Source organism: Trichechus manatus, unplaced genomic scaffold (assembly GCF_000243295.1).
Source record: "Trichechus manatus latirostris isolate Lorelei unplaced genomic scaffold, TriManLat1.0 scaffold00031, whole genome shotgun sequence".
Lineage (NCBI taxonomy): Eukaryota > Metazoa > Chordata > Mammalia > Sirenia > Trichechidae > Trichechus > Trichechus manatus.
The window spans coordinates 12,258,254-12,284,714 of NW_004443967.1; the positions used below are offsets into that span (position 1 = coordinate 12,258,254).

General features: G+C 49.1%; 1 protein-coding gene across 4 annotated transcripts in view; it reads left to right on the forward strand.

Moving 5' to 3' along the window:
- TACC2 (transforming acidic coiled-coil containing protein 2) overlaps positions 1–26,461 on the forward strand; it is an 83,624-nt gene that overhangs the window by 14,786 nt on the left and 42,377 nt on the right. For 3 of the 4 annotated variants that reach the window (XM_004374911.2, XM_004374910.2, XM_004374912.2), the window contains exons 2-3: positions 18,081–18,217; positions 23,654–24,965. In XM_004374911.2, coding sequence (XP_004374968.1) covers positions 18,081–18,217; positions 23,654–24,965 — 1,449 coding nt within the window. Of the gene's footprint in view, positions 1–18,080; positions 18,218–23,318; positions 24,966–26,461 lie in introns of those variants that run through there. The other variant, XM_012555130.1, reaches the window with a different exon arrangement.

Below are 26,461 nucleotides of genomic sequence, written 5' to 3' on the forward strand. Positions count from 1 at the left end.
AAAAAAAAAAAAAGATTACAGCCTTGGAAACCTGTGGGGCAGTTCTGTTCTGTCCCGTAGGGTCTCTATGAGTTGGAATCGACTGGATGGCAACGGATTTCATTTTTTTGGTTCATAGGATGGATGAGCTCACCTGTGAACATCACCTCAGACAAGCATGGTTAGGAGTCAAGTGTTTGTCCCCCTGGAGTCCCTTGCTCGGAATGATGTGTGCCCTCCCCCTCCCCCATCTCGCCTCCCCTCTGCTCTTCCCCCTCCCATTCTGAGGTTTTGTTTCCAAGTCTTGGCATTTCCAAACGGAAAGTCGAGGGGTTGTGGGGCTTCAGTCTCCAAGTGGTATCGAGGAAGTTTCTGATTATTTTTCTGTATCTGGGTGCGTTTGCATTCTTTGGTAGAAAGGCTATGTTTCCATCACTGATTTCTGTTATTCATTATATAGATTATAGCACGTTGTCGTTGTTAGGTGCCGTTGAGTCAATTTTGACTCATAGCGACCCCATGTGACAGAAGAGAACTGCCCCATAGGGTTTTCTTGACTGTAATCTTTACAGAAACGGTTGGAGAAAGATTATAGCCTAAGATTTCTTTGTTGTAAGATTTCTGTTTACTTGAGTTTAGAGGCTGCGGAATGCTGATTTGGTCTAGGATTCTGACACGGAGCTGGCTCTTGCTCTCATTGGTCCTGTTGATGGTGACCACCTGAGGCAGCAGATGAGACCCCTCCGGTGTTGGCTTTTGGAGGAAGTGGGATGTGGCAATGTCAAGAGTCAGAGCTTTTCCATCTTAATTTTGGGCATAATTTATTGGGTTCTCCATTTATGCTAGGGCACGAGTGCTCATCAACACTACACTTCGTCTGGTTGCATAAGCCAAAACTTAGGCGAAATCCTCGTTTCTTTCCCTTTCTTTTTCCTTACGCTCCATCCATCAGCATGTTCTGTGACAAATAAAGAAAAAAATAACCACCTGCCTTCGAGCTGATTCCAACTCATGACTATCCCATCTGTGTCAGAGTGGACTGTGCTCCTTAGGATTTTCAATGGCTGATTTTTTGAAAGTAGTTGGCCAGGCCTTTCTTCTGAGGGCCTCTGGGGAGACTCAGACTTTCACACTTCAGGTTAGCAGTGAGCATGCTAACTGTTTGCACCACAGTTGTTTAATTCAGCTCACAGTAAAGTTAAGGCTAAAACCAGAAGCAGAGATTTCAGCAGCAGGCACCTGGAGATAATAGAAAATGTTGAGCCTTGAATGCAAGAGAGTTGAGAAAACAAAGCATCAAGTCGGCCTTTGACACCTCGTCAGAAAAATAAGAGAGAAGGCTGGAGCACGTTTGCAAGTCAGAGAGCTTAAATGCATGAGAAATAGAAATAATAGCCTGGTTGATTATTGTCAGATAGATATCTATTCTGTTTCTTTTATCGTAAAATTGAGAAGTTTGTTGGCCCAAAGGTCACCTCTGAGAGTCTGTTTTAACTCAACTGGGTTATTGTCACAAAACCCTTCAACTTGAAACAGTGGCGCTTGTTTATTTGTTCGATGTGGGAAGTTGTGGTCAATCATTGGAGCTTTGTGTATGTGATGGAAATCTGTGGTTACTTACAGGCCTTGTCATATTTAAACCACTGATTATGGCTTCAATGTTTTTGTTGTAATTCAGTCAACCAGTGTAGACAGTGATTCAGATTCTCTGGGAGTTAAGAAAAACAATTGTCTTCCTTGCATCAACCGTAGTACGTGTAAGAAGAAATGCTGATTTGGGCTGGAACTTTCAAAAGGTGCAATCTGGAATCTTGGCCCTTTCCTTGACACCTTCAGCTTAATCTTTGACATGTACAGTTGGTTCCTATTATTCATGGAATCTGTATTTGCGAGTTCACCTACTGTATTTACTTGTAATCCCCAAATTGGTACTTAGGGAGCTTTCACAGTCGTTCACAGACATGTGCAGAGCAGCGAAAAATACGAGTCGCCCAGCGCTCTGCCTTCTTGTTCAGCTCTCATGCTGCCCCCAAGTGTCTCCCTCAGTGTCTGTTTAGTGCTGTGTTCTTCATATTTTTGTGCTTTTTATTGGTGGTTTCACGGTTTCCAAATGGCCTCCAAGCGAGGTGCTGAAGTGCTGTCTGGTGTTCCTAAACTCAAAAAAGGCAGCGATGTGCCCTACGGAGAAAATACGTGTGTCGTTGTTAGGTGCCGTCGAGTCGGTTCCGACTCATAGCCGCCCTGTGTACAACAGAGCGGAACACTGCGCGGTCCTGCACCCCCCTCACAGTCGTTGCTATGCGTGAGCCCATTCTTGCAGCCACTGTGTCAGTCCATCTCATTAAGGGACTTCCTCTTTTCCGTTGACCCTCCACTGTACCAAGCATGATGTCCTTCTCCAGGGACTGATCCTTCCCGTAATGTGTCCAAAGTACATGAGATGAAGTCTCACCATTCTTGCTTCCAAGGAGCACTCTGGCTGTACTTCTTCCAAGACAGATTTGTTCGTTCCTCTGGCAGTCCATAGTATATTCAATATTCTTCGCCAACACCATAATTCAAAGGCATGGATGATTCTTTGGTCTTCCTTATTCATTGTCCAGCTTTCGCATGCATATGAGGCGATTGAAAATACCATGGCTAGGGTCAGGTGCACCTTAGTCATCAAAGTGACATCCTTGCTTTTTAACACTTTAAAGAAGTCTTTTGCAGCAGATTTGCCCAGTACACTGTGTTGCTTGATTTCTTGACTGCGGCTTCCATGGGTGTTGACTGTGGATCCAAGTAAAATGAAATCCTTGACAACTTCAGTATTTTCTCTGTTTATCATGAAATGTGTGTTAGGTAACCTTTATTTGGCGTGACTTACACTGCTGTTGTCTGTGAGTTCAGTGTTAATGAAATAACAGTATATATTGAATGAGGTGTCTTTAAGCAGAAACACACAAAAAAAAAGATTATGTGTTTATCGGTTGGCAGAGATACTGTGACCAGGGCTTACAGGAACCTAACCCTGTATTTCCCCAAAGAGCAGTGATTTGATATTTGTTTATTTAGTGTTTGTGGTGACTTTAGGAAGGATCCCTGGTGATGCAATAGTTAAGCACTCGGCTGCTAACTGAAAGGTTGGCAGTTCAAATGCACCAGCAGCTCCACAGGAGAAAGATGTGGCACTCCGTTTCCATAAAGATTACAGCCTTGGAAACCCAATGGGGAAGTTCTACTGTATCCTATAGGGTTGCTATGAATCAGAATCGACTCGACAGCAACGGGTTTTTTTTTGGAGGGTGGTGACTTTATAGAACATGTTATTGTTAATTGCCATCGAGTTGGCTCCAACCCATGGCTACCCCGTGTATAATAGAACAAAACATTGCCCAGTCCTGCGCCATCTTCACTATTGTTGGTATGCTTGACTTCATCATTGCAGACGTTGTGTATTTTGAGTGCCATCCAACGTAGGAGGCTCATCTTCCAGCACTGTATTAGACAATATTCTGTTGCGATCCATAGGGTTTTCACTGGCTAATTTTCAGAAGTAGATCACCACGCCTTTCTTCCTAGTCTGTCTTAGTCAGGAAGCTCTGCTGAAACCTGTCCACCATGGGTGACCCTGCCAGTATTTGAAATACCAGGGACATAGCTTCCAGCATCACAGCAATATGAGAGCTACTACACTATGACAGACTGACAGACAAGAGATCTCCCATGACAGACTGACAGATGAGAGGTCATTCGGGAATCTAGCAACTTGTCTTCCTTCTCAGTCACTACTATTCGAGTCCCAGGCCCCATCCTTTTTCTTCTAGAGTGGATCAATAGCCTGCTTGATACTCTGCTGATCTCCTGCCTCCACTCCTGCTCCTGCTGCTCTTCTCCTCAGATAGTTAGAATGATCTTTTAAAAACATAGATCAGGTTGCGTCCTTCCTGCTTGTAGAACACTCCAGTGACTTCCAAGCTCCTCATAGGATCCACATAAGACCGGCATGATCTGGCAGTTGCCCACCTCTCAGCCTCAGGGTGGACTCTCTCTTCCTTGTCCACTTTGCTCTCCCAAGTGGCCTTAGCCTATTTCTTGCACGTGTCAAGCTTTTTCCCTCCTCAGGACGGTTGATCTCGTGGTTCTCTCTACCTGAAACCTTCTTCCCCAGCTCTGAGATGTTCGGATTCTTCTTCATTCTTCATGTCTCACCTCAAATGCCACCTCAGAGAAGTCCTCCCTTCTGGGAGCACATGGGAGAGATGCCCCGTGTGCATCTTGGAGCCTGGAACCAGTGATGTCAGCACTTGTGTTTGCCAGTCACGGTTTCTCTCTGAGTGGCCATGAGTTAATTCACTAAATATTCCAGTGAAGTGCATTGCTTAATTGTACAATTCCTCGCCCACAGCCATTTTAGCAGTGTGTGTGCGTGGGGGCGGGGGGGTGGTTGTTGGGTGCGTGAGGGGTGTTGGGTGCGTGGGAAGAGCAGGAAAATCACATTGTTTGCTCCCCACTCTTTAACGAATGAATCACTGGTACAGCTATCCTCCAACTACAGGGGATTTTTAAGACAATAAGAACATGGCCCTGTTTTACGTTTCTCTCATGTATTCAAGTGATAGGTACAATCACTTCAGTTCTAGTATTTTTACACATTAAGGATAGGGGAAAGCAAATGCCTTCTATGTCCCTGGCCTCGTGCAAAGTACTTTACAGATATGAACTTAGTCCTCAGAGCAACCCCGTGTGGCAGGTGGTATTAGCCTCACTACACAGATGAGAAAACCAAGACCCAGGGTGCTAAGGAATCTGCCCTAACTTGTGCCCTTGACCAGCCGCAGAGCATGAATTTGGAACCAGATCTGTCTGATGCCCAATTTTACGTTTGATGAGCATCGTACTGTTTTCTTCCCTAGCATGTCAGTATCATTTAATTCACGTAGGATGCAAGGAGAGCAGTTTAACTTGGGCTTTATCGGTTCAGCATTTTAATAAGTGGGTCAAAGACTGAGTTGACGCTGCTGCATTATGTATGAGAGATGGTGTGAAAATTTACTGAACTGGCCAATGCCGTCCGAGAGAAGCACATTTTCAAGGGATTGAGCAGCCCTCCCTTCACTACAGTTTGTGTGTGTTAGGTGCTGTCAAGTCGATTTTCAACTCGTAGCAACCCCATGTGACAGAGCGGAACTACCCTGTCGGGTTTCCTTGGCTCTAATCTTTATGGAAGCAGATTGCCGGGTCTTTCTCCCACGCAGGTGCTGGGTAGGTTTGAACCACCAACTTTTTGGTTAACAGCTGAGCCCTTAACCGTTGTGCCAGCAAGGTTCCTTCCCACCAGTTAAGTTAGACAAGTCGTGCCTTTCCTTTCTGTCATGTGAGATGCTGGAAAGAAAGGGACAAAGGACTTAAGTTCTCACTCTTGTCTGCTGTACAAAGATGTTGTCTGCAGACTGTGGCAGAAAATAAGCTTTTAAAACTTTCCATGTTTCTGACTTTTTACTAAAGTACTAGCTTCCCTAGTCCAGATTCTTAACTTTTATTTTCATGTACGGAGTCTTGACTGAGACTCTCTGAGGTACCCAGGAGACCACCAGCTGCCATTTCTTCAGCACGGGCTCTGGAATGTTCGTCTTCCTGATGAGCCACTGTGGCTGTGGGAGATGTTTGCTGAGCATCGCCTCTGGACAGGGCCCTGAGAATTACTATTTTCAGGTATGTGAGACATAATGAAAACTAAAGCCACCCTGGCTTGTTCTCTGTGAGCTGGGAGACACTTCCGGGTCCCTGAAGGCGTCACTCAAGGTCTGTGTGTCTTCCACGGGGAGGGCATGATGCTGGATTAAAATCTTGCTCTGTGGAGCCCCAGAGGGTCCACAGTGCTTTCTGAGCTGCTCAGGTTTTCACTAAGTGACTGAAATCTACATGTAAGGTGCGTATATATTTGTTGAAAACCGTGACTTCTCAGTGTGACTCGGTAATGCATTTACACTGGGTAGAGAATTACTAAGACGTGAGGATAGGGATGTTAATGCCCCATTGACAACTGTCCGGTGTAGTGAGAACTCGCAAATCCCTTCCCCATTATCGTTATTAATAAGAATGTGTAAGGCTTCAAAGGACCATTTTAAAGGCACAATTACAAATGACGAATTATAAAGTCAAAACACATGAGCTTTAATTATTGATGGAAAGTGAACTGGTTGCGTCAAGTCAATTCCATTGCGGACTCATGGCAACCCCATGTGTGTCAGAGTATCGCTGTGATCGTAGGGTTTTCAGTGGCTGATTTTTTGGAAGTAGATTGCCAGGCTTTTCTTCTGAGGCATCTCTGGGTGGACTTGCCCCTTTGGTCTTTCGGTTGGTAGCTGAGCGCGTAACCGTTGGCATTAACCAGGGACTTGGTTGATGGAAAGTGCAGGATTCCGATTAGCAGGGTAGCCTCCCAGTGTGCCTTTCCTCGTTCTGAATAGACATAGAGCTAGAGAAACTGATGGAGGGGTCAGGGGAGCAGACAGAGAGAGAGGCAGAGACTCAGAGAGAAAAAGAGAGGCAGAGTCAGAGACACACGGACGGACACAGAGGCAGAGAGGGACGCTTGGGTGAAGCCATACTCAATGTCGAGGCTGGGGAAGCTGGGATACTAAGGCTGGAGCTGCTGCTCCCTGTAGAGCAGAAATCCTCTTCTCTTCCCAAGCGTCCACTCTGAGATCAGCCGTCCCATTGCCTCCTCTTGATCCTATGAGACCATAGTGCCTTTTTCCCAGGATGTGGACTGGCGAGGGTAGCCATTCAGGGGCTAACCCTCGTTGACGTCACTTGGCCGGCCTCAGAGATCTTGGTGGCCCACAACCTCCCACATTACTCTCTGCACTTTCCAAGAACTTCAAGCCGCTGCAGTCATGCATATTAGACACGCGGCCATTGTTGGTTGAGGGAGGGAATGGGTTAAGATCTGGCTGAAAGAAAGTGGGGAGAGATGAGGAGACCCACGCTGGGCTGGCCGGCTGCCCTCAGTGGGTGGTCGTCATTCCAAGTGCACAGACTGCATTGGATCCCTTCTTCTGGAGGTGAGGGTGCTCTGGGAAGCCAATGGCACCCAAACAGGCCAGGCCAGGCGTCCAGCTTGTCAACATATGGGAACCACTCGAAGTAGGACGAGGGCAGAAGACACGTGTCCTGGGCTTGGCTCTGCCCCTGGATGGCTCTGAGCCCTGGGTAAGTCGCTAAGCTGCTCAGGTCTGGGCAGTCATCCTCAGAGCCCGGAGGACACAAGCCTCTTGACAGCGGGAACCTTACCTGTCTGGCTCACCTGCCCAGGTGCCCAGCACATGATAGGTGAAAGGACCTGCTGAAATAGTGGTGGACTGATATCCACATGCCTCACTTGTCGTAGGGGTCAGATGAGAGGGTGGATGAGGAAACTGAGGAACTAACTGGAACGCACCAGTTGAGGTGAGCGGCTTTGGGGTTATTCGTGTTCCTGGCATAGTCATGGCCCTTGGCCGGGGCATCCTCACCCTGGTACAGGTACCCACCTGGGAAACCACACTTGAAGGAAGCTCGGGGGTGTGGAACATGAGCCGCGGACCAGGATGGGTGCTTCTTGCTGGCTGGGGGTGCTCCTGGAGGGTAGCCCTGCTACGTGCATCCCTGTGCGTGCAGCCTGAGGGGTGGTGGCCCCAGGGGTCTGCCTCTGGACTGTGCAGAAGGGGGTGGCTCTGTTCTGACCACCCACTCTGCTTTGTCCAGACCCCTTGATGGCTTCTGTCATTATATGAGGTCTCCCTGGACCTAATCCAGTTATCATATGCCAGCTTGTCCCGTTGCTGTATCCTGGTGGGATTTGGGAGAACTTGCTGAGTTCCCAGCCGTGTGGTTGGGCTGCACCCTGTTCGGGCGCATTCTCTGGTTCCAGAGCAGCCTTGTTTTCCTGGAACCCATTTTAAAACATCTTCTTCTGATTAGAAAAACAACACATATTTGTTTACCTGTGTGTGTATATATTTCTGTTTCTACATAAGCATATGTATACAAATGTGCATATGAGTTTATGTTCATATGTAATTATTTTAACCAAGATAAGCTCGTGCTATATGTACATTCCTTAATTTACTGTTTTTCTACATACCACTTAACTTGGAGCTCTCCTGATTGTACATATAAACCCACCCACTCTCATATCCCAGTGGGATGAGGGCCTGTTACTTGGCCAGACGCGTGGGGAAGCCCTAGTGGTTGACCAAACATTACTGAGCTGTCTTAGTCATCCAGTGCTGCTATAACAGGAATACCACAAGTGGATGGCTTTAACAAAGAGAAATTTATTTCTTCACAGTAAAACCAAAAAAAAAAAAACCAAACCCATTGCCGTCAAGTCAATTCTGACTCATAGCAACCCTATGGGATAGAATAGAACTGCCCCATAGGGTTTCAAGGAGCACCTGGTGGATTCAAACAGCTGACCGTTTGGTTAGCATCCATAGCTCTTAACGAGTACGCCAACAGGTTTTCCCTTCACAGTAAATTAGGCTAAAAGTCCAAATTCAAGGCGTCGGCTCCAAGGGAAGGCTTTCTCTCTCTGTCGGCCTTCTCGTCAATGTTCCCCCGGGCTAGGAGCTTCTCCGCTCAGGGCTCCCAGGTCCAGAGGACATGCTTTGCTCCTGGCACTGCTTTCTTGGTGGTATGTGGTCCCCTCTGTCTCTCTTTTCTCTTTTATATCTTAAGGGACTGCCTCAACATACAGTCCAGTCTTGTAGATTGAGTCCTGCCTCACTAACACGACTGCCGCCCATCATCCCTCATTAACATCATAGAGGCAGGATTTATAACATATAGGAAAATCACACATCACACAATACCAGGGATCATGGCCCAGCCAAATTGATACACACATTTTTGGGGGGACATAATTCAATCCATGACGTAAGCTTTTGAGTTCTTATCTCTTCTTTTATGGATTCTCTGTCTTGTCCAACAGTTGGTCTTTATAGATCCTGTCTGTCTGTCCATCTCTAAGATCACCCTGCTGCTTCTCATTTGTTTTGGGTTCAGAAACCAGATACCAAACATATTCTAGAATAGTCTATAAAAGAAGGATAAGTCAGCTTTCGAAGAAGACCAGAAGACCTTTTCTTTGCGTAATGGGTGGGAGGAGCTTTAGTGTAAGCTCTGTGTCGTGTGACTTGGTTGAACAGAGAAATTTGTGTGTTTTCCTGGGTCCTGGCTATGTCGCAGTTGGGCAAGGGTACCTGTTTGCATGTTAAGGGGCTTCTGCCTAATAGGGTGTGACCGCAGTTCCTTAAAACAAAGAGGAGGATTTTGAACAATAGCCTGTCAGAAGTTCCTCCCTATGTCTTCCTGAATTCAATGCATTGCATTTTTTTATATGCACATCAATAAACATGTTCTTTTTAGATTTTTAAGAATTTGAATTTACAGTAAAGATTCTGGTTTAATTTACTCAAGCAAGGAGTTCAGCTACAAAGAATGAGATTTTGGAGACATCAGTGATGAAGGAGAGGAAAGAAAAGTGCAGCCTGAGCCCCTTCTTTCTTTATTCCCCCCGAGACTCAGTTCATGGTCTGGCCTTTTGCCGGGAGAGTGTAGCATGATCCAGCTACAAAGCAGTTGACTCATGAGCTGGAGAGTCAGTTCACTGTCCATCCTGCGCTGCCTACCGTGAAGCTTCGGCCCTCAGAGCACCACTTCGCTTGCTCAGTGCTCCGTGTTGTTGCAAATTGAGCTGTTTTCAAAACTAAATGGGAGGGGAATGTGTCTCTTTCTGGGGACACACATGTACACACCCATGTGTACAGTGTCATACCAAGCTTTCTGAAAACTCCTCTGTCCTTGAAGCCCGTGGGTTGGGTGCACCTTGCAGGAAGGATGAGGTCGAGCTCAGTTAGGGCTCTGAGTCCTCCCATGTTTTCCAGGACACACATCTGTCCACTAAAGGCCTGGGGAGACAGTGGTCCTTCCACTTGGTGGGAAGCCTCCAGGTTCTCCTTCATACCCAACTCAATAGCTTTGACCAAATAAGATAGTAGACTTGGTCAACTACCTGGCAAACATTTCCCCAAATCTGTAGTGCTTGGAGGTCCAGGGCAGAGTCAGAGCTGCAGTAACAAGGGAGACCTTATCATGAGGCTGATTATTCCCGTTTAACAGACACTTGACAAGAGGTCAGTGACTGGCCTAAGGTCACACAGCCAGAGAGCGGGGGGCGCAGCTGGGAGGGATCCCACGGTGCACATTGTAGGCCACTTAGCACCCTTTCGACTTTCAGATTCCCTCTTTGGGAATTCTCTCTTTCCCAGTCCCTTTGGTGTGGATCATTGTTCATTAGATTTCCCTACCCCTTGTCCACCACCATCTGTCAGCTTGTTGTACTGTGGTGACTTGCATGTTGATATGATGCTGGAAGCTATGACACTGGTAGTTCAAATACCAGCAGGGTCACCCATGGTGGACAGGTTTCAGCAAAGCTTCCAGATAAGACAGACTAGTAAGACAGACCTGGTAATCTACTTCCAAAAATTAGCCAGTGAAAACCCTGTGGATCGTAATAGAATATGGTCTGATGTAGTACTAGAAGATGAGCCCCCTAGGTTGGAAGGGACTCAAAATACACAGTGACCGCAACAATGGACTTGGGCATAGCAACAGTAGTGAAGATGGCGCAGGACTGGGCAGTGTTTCATTCTGTTACACATAAGGCTGCCGATGGCAACAACAGCCCTCTTTCTAGCTAAGAAATGGGCACACAACGCAAGATGGGCCAATTAGACACCCCCTCCCTGAAATTTAAACCATGAGCTGAGTGCTGAGAGGGCCAGAAATAGCTGGAGGATCGAATGCCCGGAATCCTGTCTCTTGAAACCTGGTTCCTCCAGTAGATTTTCAGTAAATTCCATTTTTGCTCTGGTTATCCAGAGTTGGTCCCTGCTTCTCAAAACTGTATTCTCTTTGTAGCTGGCAGTAACTGGGTCTCTTGGGTTCCTCAATCTGTGCTTTCCTCTTCACCATGCTGTTCTGTTGCCGGGGTGTGCAGCCTAACCCAGAGGCCGCCTGCATGATGGTAGCCATTGCCCCTTTGAGCCCTGCTAATGTCTCAATGCAGCCATGAGTGAATCTGAAAATAGGATCTGTCTCAGCAAGCCGATTTACTCTAGGTGCTGGGGACCTGGCTGTCATCCGCTTTGGTTTTTCCTAGGTGGCCTCACTCGAAACGAATAGGGTGTCAGCCTGAAGTCTGGCGGCCGGGCTTGCCACAGCTAGCCTGTGTTCACGGGGGACGGCGCCTGCCTGCTGCTCCTCAGTCACCTGACAGCCTAGATGGTCTCAGCATTTGTTGTGTTGAGATCACAGGCTCCCTTTGCCTCAGGATCGAGGAGCGATATTGCGGAGCAAATTCCGTTTCTATATCCGGGGTGGCAAATTAAAGTGAAAGAGTCTTTCTGTCAGCCTCTAGGAAGTTAAAAATCACCAGTCTGGTCAAGTCATTTTAGGCAGGAGGGAAGTGTGTACAGTGTGAGCTGTGTGTGTGGTGTGGGCTCTGTGTGTGTGTGTGTGGTATATGTATGGTGTGGGCTGTGTGTGTGGTGTGGTGTGTGTATTTGTGTAGTATGTGTGTATATGTGTGTATGGTGTATGTGTGTGTTGGGGCGGAGACAGCTTTTATTGACAGCTGAATATTTTGATGAACAGAGTCTAGTACACAGCAATTTCAGACATACTCACAAATTCATCAAACTCCGAGATGCAGAGATGAATGAGACAGCATGGTTTGCTGAGAGCTCAGTTTTGTTTCTGGAAGGTCTTCCTCTCTCTTCAGGGATGGCAGATGACCTTTGGCCTGGACGCTGCCAGCTGATGTTCCATGATGCAGGGCTTTTAGCCAGAACCGATGACTTTACCTGGCCTTAAACTTCAAGGAGGAAGGGAGGCCGGGAGAGAGATGCTCATCAGCACACTTCTCACTCAGGTTGTCCCCTCCACAAGGACCCAGAGGGTGGGACTTAAGTCCTGGCACTGGCCTCCATCCCAGAGGGCCTGTACGGTCCCTGCACTCTGGGTGGGTGGTTCAAGAACCTGCATTTGGAGGATCACTTTCATTTTGGGAATTCAAACTGGCATTCTGAGGAATTGATCTGGAAATACGTAGGCTTATGGGAAGTATGCCCTGCCCCTTTGGCAATGCTTACGAATGAACTGTGTCTCGATAATCAGTTGACATTAAGTATAGTAACTTTAGATTTTCAGAAGCGTTCCAAGGTGGGATTATTTTTTGGTGGAAAAGGGGGTTGCGTTGGGGGGCGGCCATTGTATTTAGAAAAAAGACTCTCATTTTGGAGGCTGATTAATGAAGGCAGGCCCAGTTCTTTGGAATACTGGGCTGGGAATCAAGAGATGGGCCAGTGACCATGGGCAAGTCACTTCAGCTCTCCTGCCTCAGTTTCCTCACTTGATTAAAAAATGAGGTGTCTTAGTAATCTAGTGCTGCTGTAACAGAAATACCACAAGTGGATGACTTTAACAAACAGAAATTTATTCTCTCACAGTTTAGGAGTCTAGAAGTCTGAATTCAGGACACCAGTTCTAGGGGAAGGCTTTCTGTCTCTTGGCTTTGGGGGGAGGTCCTTGTCATCAATCTTCCCCTGGGTCTAGGAGCTTCTCAGTGCAGGGACTCTTGAGTCCAAAAGATGGGCTCCGCTCCTGGCTCTTCTTGCTTGGTGGTGATGAGGTCCCTCTCCTCTCCCCTTGCTTCTCTCTTTTATATCTCAAAAGAAATTGACTCAAGATACAACCTAATCCTGTAGATTGTGTCCTGCCTCATTAACATAACTGCCTCTAATCCTGCCTCATTAACATCATAAAGGTAGGATTTACAACACATAGGAAAATTACATCAGATCACAAAATGGAGGACAACCACACAATACTGGGAATCATGACCTAGCCAAGTTGACTCATATTGTTGGGGGATACAATTGAATCCATAACATGAGGTAAATGTGTTGGAATATGATATGATATGATCTCTAAATTTTCTTCCAGCTTCAACGTTGGAAGATTCTATCGTCTCTCAATTTCATTTGGAAATTTACTGGCTAGGGTAGTAAATCATTATCCCAAACCCTTGAATTCTCTCTGGTAAAACTTGAGCAAAATGTAGCCATCTAATGATATACTGGAAAGCTACATGTATAGGACCTTTTTATTAAAAGATACCCATGTTTTATTTATATATACATACACATACGCACAATTCACACATACATATGCATATATGTGTTTATATTATAGTACATTGCATTATATCCAGAGACACATACACATTGATCTTATGCTATTTTATTGTTACAGTTTAAAGAAGTAAAACATGAAGATATTTAAACCAAGCCAAAAATATAGGGAAATAGGCCCTTAGGGTCTACCAGTTACCTGACTCTTGGCTTTGGGGACAGTTTCTGTAAAGTGTTCTGTTTGACACAGGGTTTCATCTATTAAAAAAAAAAGCCAAAAACCAAACCTGTTGCCATGAAGTCAATTCCTACTCATAGTGAGCTGATAGGACAGAGTAGAACTGCCCCATAAGGCTTCCAAGGAGTGGCTGGTGGATTTGAACCGCCGACCTTTTGGTTAGCAGCCAGTCTCTTAACCACGGCACCATCAGGGCTCATCTGTGGAAGAGCTGAATTCAGCATTATGCAGAGCAGAGGTTTTCAAACTGCTTTGTGGGATTCGAGAGCACCATAAAGATCCTCCGGGTTTCATTTGTAAAAATATTTTAAAACTATGTGAACACACTTGGGGGAACTTGGCGGGTTCAGATTCCAGTGGCTCACACAGTCTGTTGACACTCAGGGTTACAAGTTTCCATCTGTCCTTCTGTATATACCACACTGTATGGTATCAGTCACCACCAGCTTATTCGTTGTCCTGATAGATAACATTCAGTTTCGTGCAGTTATGTAGCCCTCTTGCCCTGTCTGCCTAATTAAAGAATATCCCACAACCACATGACAAGCTGTGAAAAAACAGTTGCTGTTTGCAACTCCTCATTTATATGCACCAGGACTTTTCTTGATAATGTACAGCCGGGAGAGGAGTCTACAGCTATCATACTGCAGCTGGCATTCCCCACCCCAAAGGCAGATCTTCAAGTTCATTCGAACAGCTTGATTATTCTGAATGATAGACTTTCTAATTAGAATATATTATAAATTGAGCTTATAATATAAATGAAATACTTCTTGTATCTTTTCTATGCATAGGAATTCCATGTAAGGTTTCATTGGGAAAAAAGCTCTGTTGTTAAAAACATTTGGGAGTCACTGGTGTACTGAAAAGGGTGCAGATTTTAGTAATAGACAGTACTAGATGTGCGCCCTGGTTCCCATCAGGTAATAGCTACGTCGCCTTGGGCAGGGTGATTTGCCTCTTTAAGCCATAGTTTTCTCATCTGTAAAATGGAGCCTACTCTCCATCTGCAGGGTTGTTTGTTTGTTTGTTTGTTTTTAATTTTTAAGCTTATAGATAAAGGTACAAATGGGCCTGCTACAGTGCCTGACATATAATGAAATGTTCAACACATGGTAGCTATTATCATGGAGGTAGTTTGGTTATCTCCATCACCCATCTGTCAGTTTGCCATACTGTGGTGGCTTGTGTGTTGCTGTGATGCTGGAAGGTTTGCCACTGGTATTTCAAATATGAGCAGGGTCACCCATGGTAGACAGGTTTCAGGAGAGCTTCCAGACTAAGACTAGGGAGAAAGGCCTGGTGCTCTGCTTCCAAAAATTAGCCAGTGAAAACCCTATGGATCACAACAGAATATTGTCCGATATAGTACTGGAAGATGAGCCCCCTAGGTTGGAAGGCACTAAAAATACACAGTGGCCTCAACAGTGGGCTCGCTTATACCAGCGATCATGAAGATGGCACCGAACTGGGCAGTGTTCCGTGCTGTTATACATGAGGTGGCGGTGAGTAGGAGCTGACTCAGTGGCAACTAACGACAACAAAACAACGTGGTATCTAGCGTTGCTTTCCATGCAGGAAATTAAAGTCACAGTATTTAACGCCTGGTCATTAAGAACAATCTCCGTAAACTATGGAAATACACCTCTTTTATTGTATTTGCATATTTACTTATGTGGTGAACATAGCATAGGTGTATCCTGATAAATATACTTTCTGTAATTTAGAGACATTTTAGCAGACTGTTAGAGGCATGTTATCTTGCTGATGCATGTATGTATCAAATGAAATTAATTTCATTTTCTTTCATTTTGAAAGTATGTGAAGCCTCAGTGGAATAATTTCTTGTATTTTAGTTTCTTTTAGTACGGAAAAAAGATCAAACAACCAATGGGAACTGTTTTTATGCAAGGGGACTCTGAAATACTGCTTTATTTTTATGTACAGACTCTTTGTGGGTGGACTGCAGAAATCCCGGCTCTTGGAAATGTTTTTGAGCCCCTGGGAAACTGAATAGGGAAAAAAGAGCTAATTAAAAAAGCTGCCATCCGCCTCCTCTAATTAACTTGCTCCCTGGTCCTGGGAGAGGGTGCAGGAATATGAAAACAAGGCAGGCAGGCAGGGCCGGAAGCGAATGCCGTTCAGACGGTCCATGGTGGCCCCTGGTGTTTTGACCCAGAAATAGTTTATAGTAAACAGGGGAGAAACCACAGAGGGGCTTGCTGTGCCTCCGCCACCATCCGCTTCCTCCCAACACACGGCGACGGTGAATGGCAGCCTCTTCTGAGCAGGTGTCCAGGCTGGGCAGCTGCGGCCGCAGAGACCTCATTGGAATTCAGCAGTTGAATCCAAGCGCATCCGGCCCTCCCTGTCGCTTGCTTGTGCTGTTGGGACAAAGCAGAGGCCCTTTGTGCTCCAAAGCCGTGCATCACCAGTGCCCGGGGATGCAGAAGGCGGCTGAGGAGCAGTGGGGCGGCCTCAGGGACTCTGGACACCAGAGAAGCTCACAGCACCGTGGCCCGGTGATGCAGCAAACTTTTTCGTGACAGCTAAAGAGACCTAGATCCCAGAGATACCAGCAGGGTAGTCTGGGTGGGAGTTTGGGGCACAGAGGCTGCACTTCAGCAGAGATGGCTTTTGGCTCCTGGCAGACGTGGTTCTCCATGGAGTGGGCCCGGTGGGTGTGGACGGCTGTGACCAGCAGTGGTGACTCCACTGTCCTAGTCCTTCAAGGAAGCTCTGGAAAGAGGCAAGTTGACTCTGCGCGTCTCTTCAACATTATCGCTGATGCGTGCAGGTCTGGGGGCCAGGGTGAGGGGGCTGGGTTCTCAGGGTGACACCCAAGGCCCCCCCACTGATCAAAACCCTTGTTCGTCTTTGATGTTCAGTGTGTAACCTCCTTGTGTTTTTCATGCCGGTTAACAGATTCTGCAAAACTTCTGGTCCCTACATCTGTTGTTGTCCAAGTGTGGATTTTAAATTCTCCCCACAGACAAAAGCTGAGTCGTCTAATGTCGACGTGTGTTTGTGAAAAGTCAGCGTCTCCCGTGTTGTTTTAGCATGAATTAGGAGTGTACTCATGGAATTTTGTACTTCCCAGGCTTTAGAAGCAGCTCCGGTGTTTCTGCTCATCTCTTGGGGTCCCTGGCGGGCTTTGTGTCTATTTGGAGGGGCCAGTGTCCTTGGGGAGGAGGGTCTTGGGCACTGATGAAGCAAGTTGCCAACAAATGAGTTGTAGGAGTGTCAGTGTAGATTTTTCTGGAAGGGGAACTCATCAGATGGCTCTTATTTCAGGTTCTGGCTGACTGTGAGGGGCTGGTCTGTTTCCTGTGCACTCCACCCACCTGCTGAGGGTCTTTAGAAGATGGTGACCTCGGTGGAGGCCCCCCCCTCCTTTGAGCCTTGCTGGGAGCTGAGCACTCTCCACCGTGGGGCCTCCCCCAATCACATTCATTTCCCTGCTGAAACCTAATCAGTACTCACAAGTATCCACCTCCTTGATTGTTAACTTGCTCATTTGAACTATTGAGATGGGAATCAGCCCAGGCTGCTGTGTCTCCTCCTGTCTTCCCAGAGGTGGGTCAGGCCCAGGCCAGGAGACCCCTGGGAATACAAGCAAATGCGGGGGACGCTGGGTGAGGAGCTCAGCAGCCTGCCAGAAGCAGTAGTTTCTTAGTAGCCTCGTTCCTTCTGGCTTAAAATTGAGTCACCGATAGAAGCAGGTGATGGGGAGGGCTGCTTGCCATCTGCTCTGGGTGTTCTTTAGCCCAGGGCAAGGCTTGAGTTTGACCAAGTGGCCTCCCCTTGGTGCCGAGTGGAGCTGCCTCGGGTGGGTGTTTGGCCCAGTTCCTTGAAAGCAGAATTTCCTGCAGACCCACAAGGCCATCTCCACACTGCTGTGCTCGGCAGGCTGTTTGTGTCCGTGGTCCAGCCCATTCTGGGGCCGGAGGACTGGCTGGCTTTTGTGTTTATCCATTCATTAGCAGTTGTTCATTCAACAGGTATTGATTCACTGTGTGCAGTTTTGGCTCTGGGAAGCGCGGGTGAGCACCCCTGGCACTGGGTTCAGTAGAGGAGAAAGATAATCAACACAGTGAAAAGTGAAGCGTCTGTAATAACAAGTTATGGACGTGCTGTGTGGGAAGGGCAGCGGGGAGAAGGACTGGGTGGGAGGGGAAGGCCCAAGGGAGAGTTCACGCATGGGCCATGAGGGGATCAATCCCATTGATGTACTGGGCCCACGGTGCCGAAGTGGCCCTTGGAACTGGCAGAATGCTTCTCTGTCTGCCTATGTCGATGCCCAACAGCGTGTGCCAAAGTTCACCAAAAGAGTCTACTGGACTTGTTTTGGCTACTAAGGTGAGACCCATGTCTTCCGAGAGAGCTGGGTTCAAAGTAGGTATCATTTGGGCACAGTCAAAACGGGTGATACTGAGACTCACGCTTGGGAATCACGCTACCAAATGACTTACCGCACATCTGGCCTGGAACCCTTTGACCGAGCAGCGAGCTGGATTCCCCAGTCCTGGGGGTCAGAGGCCACGCGATGCCCTGCAGGATGGGTCCATGGCCCCTCTGAGCAAACAGGCTCTGGGCCCTCTCTAACCTCGGCTCTCTCCCTCCCTCTCCATCAGGAGTTCTGACTCTGAAGAAGCATTCGAGACTCCGGAGTCAACAACGCCTGTCAAAGCTCCCCCAGCCCCACCTCCCCCTCCCCCTGAAGTCGTCCCGGAACCAGAGGTCAGCGCCCAGACACCCCCGGAAGAGCCAGGTAACCAAGTGTCGGGAGTTCCCTGGGGGAGGCCCTGGGCACAGCCGTGTGGTTGTGAGCCTAGGGGGCATTCCAGGGAGTCCTCCTGGGGCCTGTGTGGAGGAGGACAGCCACCCAATGGCTTCTAGGCAATGCCTGCCACTTCTGTTCTCTTCTTTGGTCTTGCTTTCTTCCTTCTGCCTGGCTTCCTCTTCAGGAGAGCAAAGAACAGTCTCTTTTCTTACACACACACACAAATATGCATATACACGCATGCACACATACACACACACACACACACACACACGGCACCCATCTCTTCCTGGGTAGTGATTTCTAAACCACAACTGTATCTAGAGGGCCCAGGAAAGGGCCTGGAAACTTTAATTGCCACTGAGTCCCAGTCCCTGGGAACCTTTGCTTACACGGTTGGAGCCTTTGAACAGGGACTCTACGCTTCTCCTCCTTTGAAAACTACAGTGAGTGTAAATTGATGAGGTTTATGCAATAAGGTTGGAACTGTGTCTGCTTAAAGCCCCCGGCCTGGGCTGTACAAAGATCTGTTTGCTGTCTTATTAGAAAACTGCCTTCTAGAAGCAACCTCCCTCGTCCATTCTACCGAGGAGCATGGGCCATCGCTGCGTGAGGAGGAGGCTGTGCCTGCATAGATGGCTAGAGGACAGGGAAGGTCCGTGCTGAGAGCCGTGGGAGGGAAGGGCAAGAGAGGAGGGGCCGTTGTTCGGTTTTCTTCTGCAAAGTACCTGACGTTCCTAAAGGTGCTGGAAGAACCGCATGAGTAATCAGCAAGACCTTTGGCTGCAAATGCAGACTGGTTTGTCCTTCCGGAAACCTACGTCTTGCAGAACCATACGTCATCGTGCCATAGGCTCTCCCAGCATGTTTGCACTCCATTGGATGGGAGGATGGCCCCTCGTTCCTGGGTGGGGCATGGGGGAAGGAAGGAGATTCAGCTTATCTGAGCCCAGTTCTCTTACCTGTAAAACAAAGAGGCTGGCCTGCGAATCTCTGAGGTCTCTTCCACTCCAGCCTTCCATGACTGTGTGAATGGAATGCTTGACTGTTGTTACAGTGACCATGTTGTCAGAACTCATGGATGGGCCAGGGCAGCCCAGAGCCGGGAGGCGAGGGCTCTTCACAGCCCGGTCAGGGGTAGAGGCACCTTGGTGTCCTGGGGGCACGAGCAGGGGTTGAGGGGCTGTGGCTCCCATCTGCTGGCCCTGCTGTGCCCTGGGGTATATGCTTTCACATGACATCTCACTTCAGCCCCCAAGAATGTCCATGTTACAGACGAGCCACTGAGGCTCAGAAGGACAAATTATCCACCTGGGATCGCAAAGCACATTGAGGGTTGAGGCTACCACAAATGCTCGGGCTCTCCTTGGCCGAGCTGCCCCCTTGCTTGACCGTGAGGTCTAGGGAGGGGCCAGGCCACATCACCAGGAGGTGACGCCCAGTGGTGGATGACCTGGGATCTATCAGTGCATGGCTTCGATGCATCCCATCATAACCACACTTCTGACAGCCCTTGCTCTGCCCCGTGCTGCCCCCGTCGCCTGCTCAGAGACGAGCCCAGCCTTTCTGTTGACTCTGGGCTACTTCTTCCACGCCCACTGGCCAGGGCTAGCCTCATCGTTCCCGCCCAGGGGCTGTAGCTGGTGAAGGATAGCTGCTGGACATATGGATACCCCCCAAGCTGTTCCCGTCTGGGCAGGAGACACTTGGCAGTGCCTGGACATATGTGTGGTTGTCACAACTGGGAAGGTGGGGTTACCACTGGAATCTAGCCGGGAGAGACCAGGGATGCCACTAAACATCCTTCAGTGGACAAGACAGCCCCCCACAACAAAGAACCAACTGTCCCGAAATGTCCACAGTTCTGAGATTAAGAAGCCCTGCCTTAATACTGAGTTTCCTGGTCCATGATGGTGTAATTAGAGAATGTCACTGCTGAACAGGAAAGCAGAGTTAAGCAGGCAGGGAGCTTTTTCTTCTAGCAAAAACGAGGAGCAGATGGTTACTCTGAATGTCTGCTGATTGTCGCGTGATTTGGGGAGAACTACTGACATTCGAAGGACTTTGAAGGCTTCCTTCCTCAGGCTGCTGAGGTGCGTGTGGCGGCCTGAGAGAGAAGCCAGCAGTTAGTTGGGGGCCTTGCTTCATAAATGAAGGAGTGAGTGGGCCAGAGGCTTGCTCTTCTTCCTCCAGGGCCCCTTTGAAAGCCCCTGGTCCTCATCAGTGTCCATGGTCCCCCGTGCCCTCCATACCCTGTGTCCAGGGGATAATTACAAGGTAGGAAGACAAGGTTCCTGCTTCTAGGAGGATGGGGTGCCTGATGGTACCAGGTCCTGGAGGAACCAGGAGGAGTTGATTTTAGAAAGAAGGGGGTTAGCTCTTCTTTTGAGATGGGAGGGAAGCAGGGGTGTTTGGGAGACAATGGAGGAAATCACTGGGGAAGGAAGCAGAGCCGAGAGCCTTCAGACAGATGCTCCATCTTGTAGGCTGTCTGCTCCAAGTCAGGGCTGGTGGGATTGGGGTAGGGGAGAGAGGCAAAGGTTTAAAACCATCACTGGCTAATGGAAGTGCTTCTGGAACATGCTCTTAACTCAAGAGGTGTTTATGGAGCCCGCAGGAAAAAGTACGACAGGTTGAGGGGGAAACAGGTAAATAAGACACGTGCCTGAACTCGGGAGGCTTGAAGTCTCCTCGTGTTGTCGTCTCCCAGCTCAGCGGTTTTTAACTGGGCTGCTCTGCAAAATACGCCAAGAGACCGGTTTGCTTGGTGAGCCGAGTTTGGTAAGCACAGCTCTACATACTGACTACCAGGAGGTGCACGCTTCCATTGCCATCCACTTGATCCCGACTCATAGCGGCGACCCTGTAGGACAGAGTAGAACTGCCCCATAGGGTTTCCTAGGCTATAAATCTTTGTGGAAGCAGACTGCCACATCTTTCTCCCATGGAGCGGCTGGTGGGTTTGAACCACCAACCTTTTGGTCAGCAGCTGAGTGCTTAACCACGGAGCCACCGTGGCTCCTAGGTTCACACTAGTGAGTGTCAGTTGCTCTGAGAAATTCTGCAGTACAAAACCAGCTTGGGTTTAATTGAGTATTTCCCAAACCTTTTTTGTTTGTTGAGACAGGGGATGGGGTGCCAGATTCTGCACATTAGAATATGTATAATGGTGGTTGCACAGTATGACCAACATAATTAATGTCACTGAATTGTACATGTAAAAAACGGTGAAATGGCAAATATCTTGTTATTTAATTTTTAACCACAATTAAAAACAAAAACACAAGGCACCGGTTAAATGTGAATTTCAGATAAACAGTGAATAATCACAACGTAAAAATCCCAAGCTCGGCGACGTCGAGTTGATTCCGACTCATAGCGACCCTGCAGGACAGGGTAGAACTGCCCCATAGGCTTTCCAAGGCTGTCGTCTTTACAGGAGCAGGCTGCCACATCTTTCTCCTCCGGAGTGGCTGGTGGGTTCGAACCACCAACCTTTTGGTTAGCAGCCAAGTGCTTAGCCACTGTGCCACAAGGGCTCCTCATTGCGACGCAGGACATACTTAGACTATTCACTGATCTGAAATTCAAATTTAACTAAGCTCCCTGTATTCACCTGGCAGCTGTGCAGGGTGGGGTCGGGGTGTAACACCTGTCAGTGATGCACACTTGGGGAGTCCTGTCCCAGGTTGTGTGTGTGCCAACTTCTTTTATCCCATGTTCTGCATCTTCCAGTTTTCAGACCTACAGGCCAGTTTACAGCGGTCGCCTTCTTTGACTAGGGATGTGTTTTTAGTTTTCTGGAGAATTATTTCCCTGGCATCCTTGACTGCCTAGAGCAGCTGTGAGCCCAGAAATGCATGAAAGGAACCACCTGGTGTAAGCAGAGTCCCAAGTAGCCAAGTCAGAGCTTGCGGGGGGGAGGCTTCCAGCAGAGCAGTGGGGTCGGGAGGTCACTGAGCATCATTTGGCCTACATTCGAAGCAGCAGACTGGAAAATAAGGAGCAGCCGTCTTGGCTGACGGTGGCTGAGGAGGTGGGGAGGCTGGGAGGAAGAGGCAGAAAGAGAAGCAAGAATGGACAGAGAGGAACAGCCAAGAGCAGAAGCACAGCAGGTGGAATGGGAGGGAGTCATTACAGCTGATGACTGGAGCAGAGGCGGGGACTAGACACATGGAGGTGGCCGACTGGGGGCGCCCAGCCCTCCTGCTGCAGCTGCCCTGGGGGCCTTCACATTAAGGCTTCCCTTTGCCCCTCGATGTCTGAGTCCTCCAGAAGAGGTTTGATGATGACCCCTTGCTGTGAAGTTGATTCCGACTCATAGTGCCCCTAGAGGACAGAGTAGAACTGCCCCATAGGATTTCCAAGGAGCAGCTGGTGGAGTCAAACTGCCAACCTTTTGGTTAGCAGCCTGAGCTCTTAACCACTGCGCCACCAGGGCTCCTTGCTGATGACAGTAAACCAAAAAAAACAACTCCCCTGCCATCGAGTAGATTCTGACTGATGGCAACCTCACGTATTACAGAGGGTGCGCCATAGGTTTCTTTGGCTATAATCTTTATGGGAGCAGTTTGCCAGGCCTTTTTCCCGCATAGCCACTGGGTGGGTTTGAATGGCCAACCTTTTGGTTAGCCGATTGCAAAGCACTGGCACCACCCAGGGACCTTGATGACAGTACCTAATACTTATTAAGGGCATACTGTGGGTCAGGCACTTCCTGGTGCTATCTCTCTGTCTCCCTCTCCAGCCCCTACCCCTTGCTTTAGCCACACTGGCCCTCTTTGCTGCTCCTCGGAAACGCCAGGCATGCTCCTGCCCCAGGACTTTGCACTTGCTGGTCCTAGGATGCTTCTTCCTCCTAGATGCCCTCCTGGCTCATGCCTTCCTTCCCCTTCTGGTCTTTGCTCAGGCATCTCCTCCTTGGAGGCCTTTCTCAACTACCTGATTTTAAAATTGCAACTCTTCTGCCTCAGCTTTATTTTCCTGCATAGCACTTCTCACCATCTGACAGTCTACATTTTACTGACTTACTTCTTGACTGTCTTCCCCATGAAGAATGTAACTTCCAAGAGGGCAAGGATTCTGCGGGTTTTGTTCATTGCTGAATCCCCAGCACCTAGGACAGTGCCTGGTCCTGGTTAGGCACTTGGTAAATGTTTGTTGAATGATCTGAGCTAGTCCTTACACAGCCTTCTCACTCCCATTTTGCAGATGAGGGAGCTGAGGGTAAACCTGTCCAGGGTCTGGAGCTAATAGTGAGAGGGACCAGGCTGGGTGCCAAAGCACTGTGCCCAGTGGTGAGCAGGTTGGCCCGGGGGCCCAGGTTGTCACCCTCTGCTCTAGAGGGTAGTGATCTGGCAGAAGATGAGAAATGCCCCAAAGCATCCTGGGTCCATAGTGACTGCATTGTCTCCATTTCCTCAGGATGTGGCTCTGAGACGGTCCCCATCTCCGATGGCCCTCGCAGCGAGCCGGTGGAAGGACACCCTTTCCGTCCCCCATCACACTCCTTCTCTGCCGTCTTTGATGAAGACAAGCCAATCGCCAGCAGCGGCACGTACAACTTAGACTTTGACAACATCGAACTGGTGGACAATTTCCAGACCCTGGAGCCTCGCTGCTCAGACTCCAAGGATCAGGAATGCAGAGTGAGTGCACGGAGGAAGTCCACAGACTCCGTCCCCATCTCCAAGTCGACGTTGTCCCGCTCACTCAGCCTGCAAGCTGGCGACTTTGATGGTGCTTCCTGCTCAGGCAGTCCCGAGGCGGCGACTGTCGCCCCAGATGCACACAGCACGGGCTCGAGCAGTGCCTCCAGTACCCTTAAAAGAACTAAAAAACCGAGGCCGCCTTCCTTAAAAAAGAAACAGAGCGCTAAGAAATCCACAGAAACCCCTCCAGTGAAGGAGACACAGCAGGAGCCAGCCGAAGAGAGTCTTGCCCCCAGGGAGGGGAGTCCAGCATCCGAGACAAACACGGAGCCAGCCAAGGCAGAAGGTTCTGGAACAGCCTTATCGGAGGAGACACCCCTAGAACCTGCTGCTGTGCCCAAAGCTGCCTGCCCCCTGGACTCAGAACGTGCAGAGGGGGCCGTCCCCCAAGCTTCTGGAGGTGGACGAGTGCAGAACTCACCCCCGGTTGGAAGGAAAACGTTGCCTCCTGCCACGGTCCCGGAGGCCGTGGAGGTGACCCCGTCAGACAGTGGGGGGCAAGAGGACTCCCCAGCCAGAGGGCTCTCAGTGAGGCTGGAGTTTGACTATTCTGAGGACAAGGGTAGTTGGGACAACGAGCAGGAAACCCCCCCTCCTACCAAAAAGATAGGCAAAAAGCCAGTTGCCAAAATGCCCCTAAGGAGGCCAAAGATGAAAAAAACACCCGAGAAACTCGACAACACTCCTGCCTCACCTACCAGGTCCCCCGTTGAGCCCAATGACATACCCATTGCTAAAGGTACCTACACCTTTGATATTGACAAGTGGGATGACCCCAATTTTAACCCTTTTTCTTCCACCTCAAAAATTCAGGAGTCTCCCACCCTGCCCCAGCAATCATACAGCTTTGACCCCAACACCTGTGACGAGTCCATTGACCCCTTTAAGACGTCCTCCAAGACCCCTAGCTCGCCTTCTAAGTCCCCAGCCTCCTTTGAGATCCCAGCCAGTGCCATGGACGCCAATGGAGTGGACGGGGACGGGCTCAACAAGCCCGCCAAGAAGAAGAAGACGCCTCTCAAGACGTAAGTTCAGGGGTGGAGTTGGTAAGGATCGGAGGCGGGTGTGTGTTGGCTGTGATTCATGGTCATGTGCCTGGATAAGCTTCCGCTGCCCTCACCTCTCCCCTTTCGCTGTCACGCCCCCGTTTGTGGCTGTTTCACTAGGCAGCCGGCGTAGCTGTCTTCCTCTGTGTGTGACAGTGGTGGTGTTTCCTGTCAACATGCCCCTTTGTAGTCTAGAGTCCTTGATCGTTGGCCTTAGTGAGTCAGTGGTCCAAAGCTTTACTTTTGACCAGAGACCTGACATTCAACTCCAGGGGAGTCTGGGAGATGCCATAGAAAGAGAACAGTCTGTTCAAGACCTGGTCAACCTCCCTGTTGGCGGCTTAACCCTTTTCCCTGTTTGACACGTGAATTGCTTTTTGGGGTGGCCTAGAACTCTGAGATCCGCCCTTTAAAATATTGTTACGTTTTATGGTATTTGCCTCTGCCTGTTAACGAGATGTTAGCCCAGGAGTCAAAAACACTAGGTTCCAAGAGGCCCATGAGTGAGGGGTCTGGGCCAGGCACCCCAACCAGCCCATAAGAAACACCTCTCTTTGGCTCCATCCCCTTTCTAGCTATCTTTTGCAGACCAGGATCCAAAGCCCTATAGGTTTAGAAGAGAGCAGCGGAACCTGAACGGGGGAAGCGATGGGATAGTCTCCAGGAGAGGTCGTAGTTATAAATGCGGCTGTTGCCCACAGATGTTACTTGCCAGCTAGCTTGCCCTTAAACAATACGTGTGTCCGTGCTTCCAGAACCCATTCCAAGATGCTGCTCGAACTTGGAGGGCTGCAGGTCCGTTCGTAGGCCTCTGGACCAAGCTCAGAGACCTCCTCCTTGTTGTCATGCAAAAGATGGTCAGTAAGTTCACAAGGCCATGGAGACCAGTCTCCTAGTGGGTAGCTGACAGGGCCGACCCCGGCTGCCGGCCCCCTGCGTCTGCCTGGCACGAGTAGGGTGACCTGTTCTCTCCCATTCTGGGCTGCCCGAAGCATTTAACATTGAGAAGAATGGGCTCTTCCTTAAAAGAGCAGCAGGCTTTGGCTGCTGGCTGGTGTTGGGAGGGAGGCAGTCCTGGCAGAAAAGGTGGACTTCTTCTAGGTCACCTCCCCAACCGGGCCCTTCTTAGAGACTTCCTAGACTCTGTGCTGGAAGCTTCATTTTAAGCCTCAGTTAGAAGTCTCAAGTGCCCAGCCTGCAAAGCCATTTGCCATCATTTTAAAGGAGCCTTGGTGGCACCTGGTTAAGAGCTCAGCTGCTAACCAGAAGGTTGGCGGTCCTAACCCACCCAGCGGCTCTGTGGGGGTAAGACCTGGTGATCTACCCCCATAAAGATTACAGCCTCGAAGACCCTATGGAGCATTTCCGCTCTGTCACATGGGGTTGCTGTGAGGCGGAATCGACTCGAGGGCACCTAGCGACGACAGGATTTTTAAAATGAAAACCAACTCTACTCCCCACCCACTCCCGTCCAC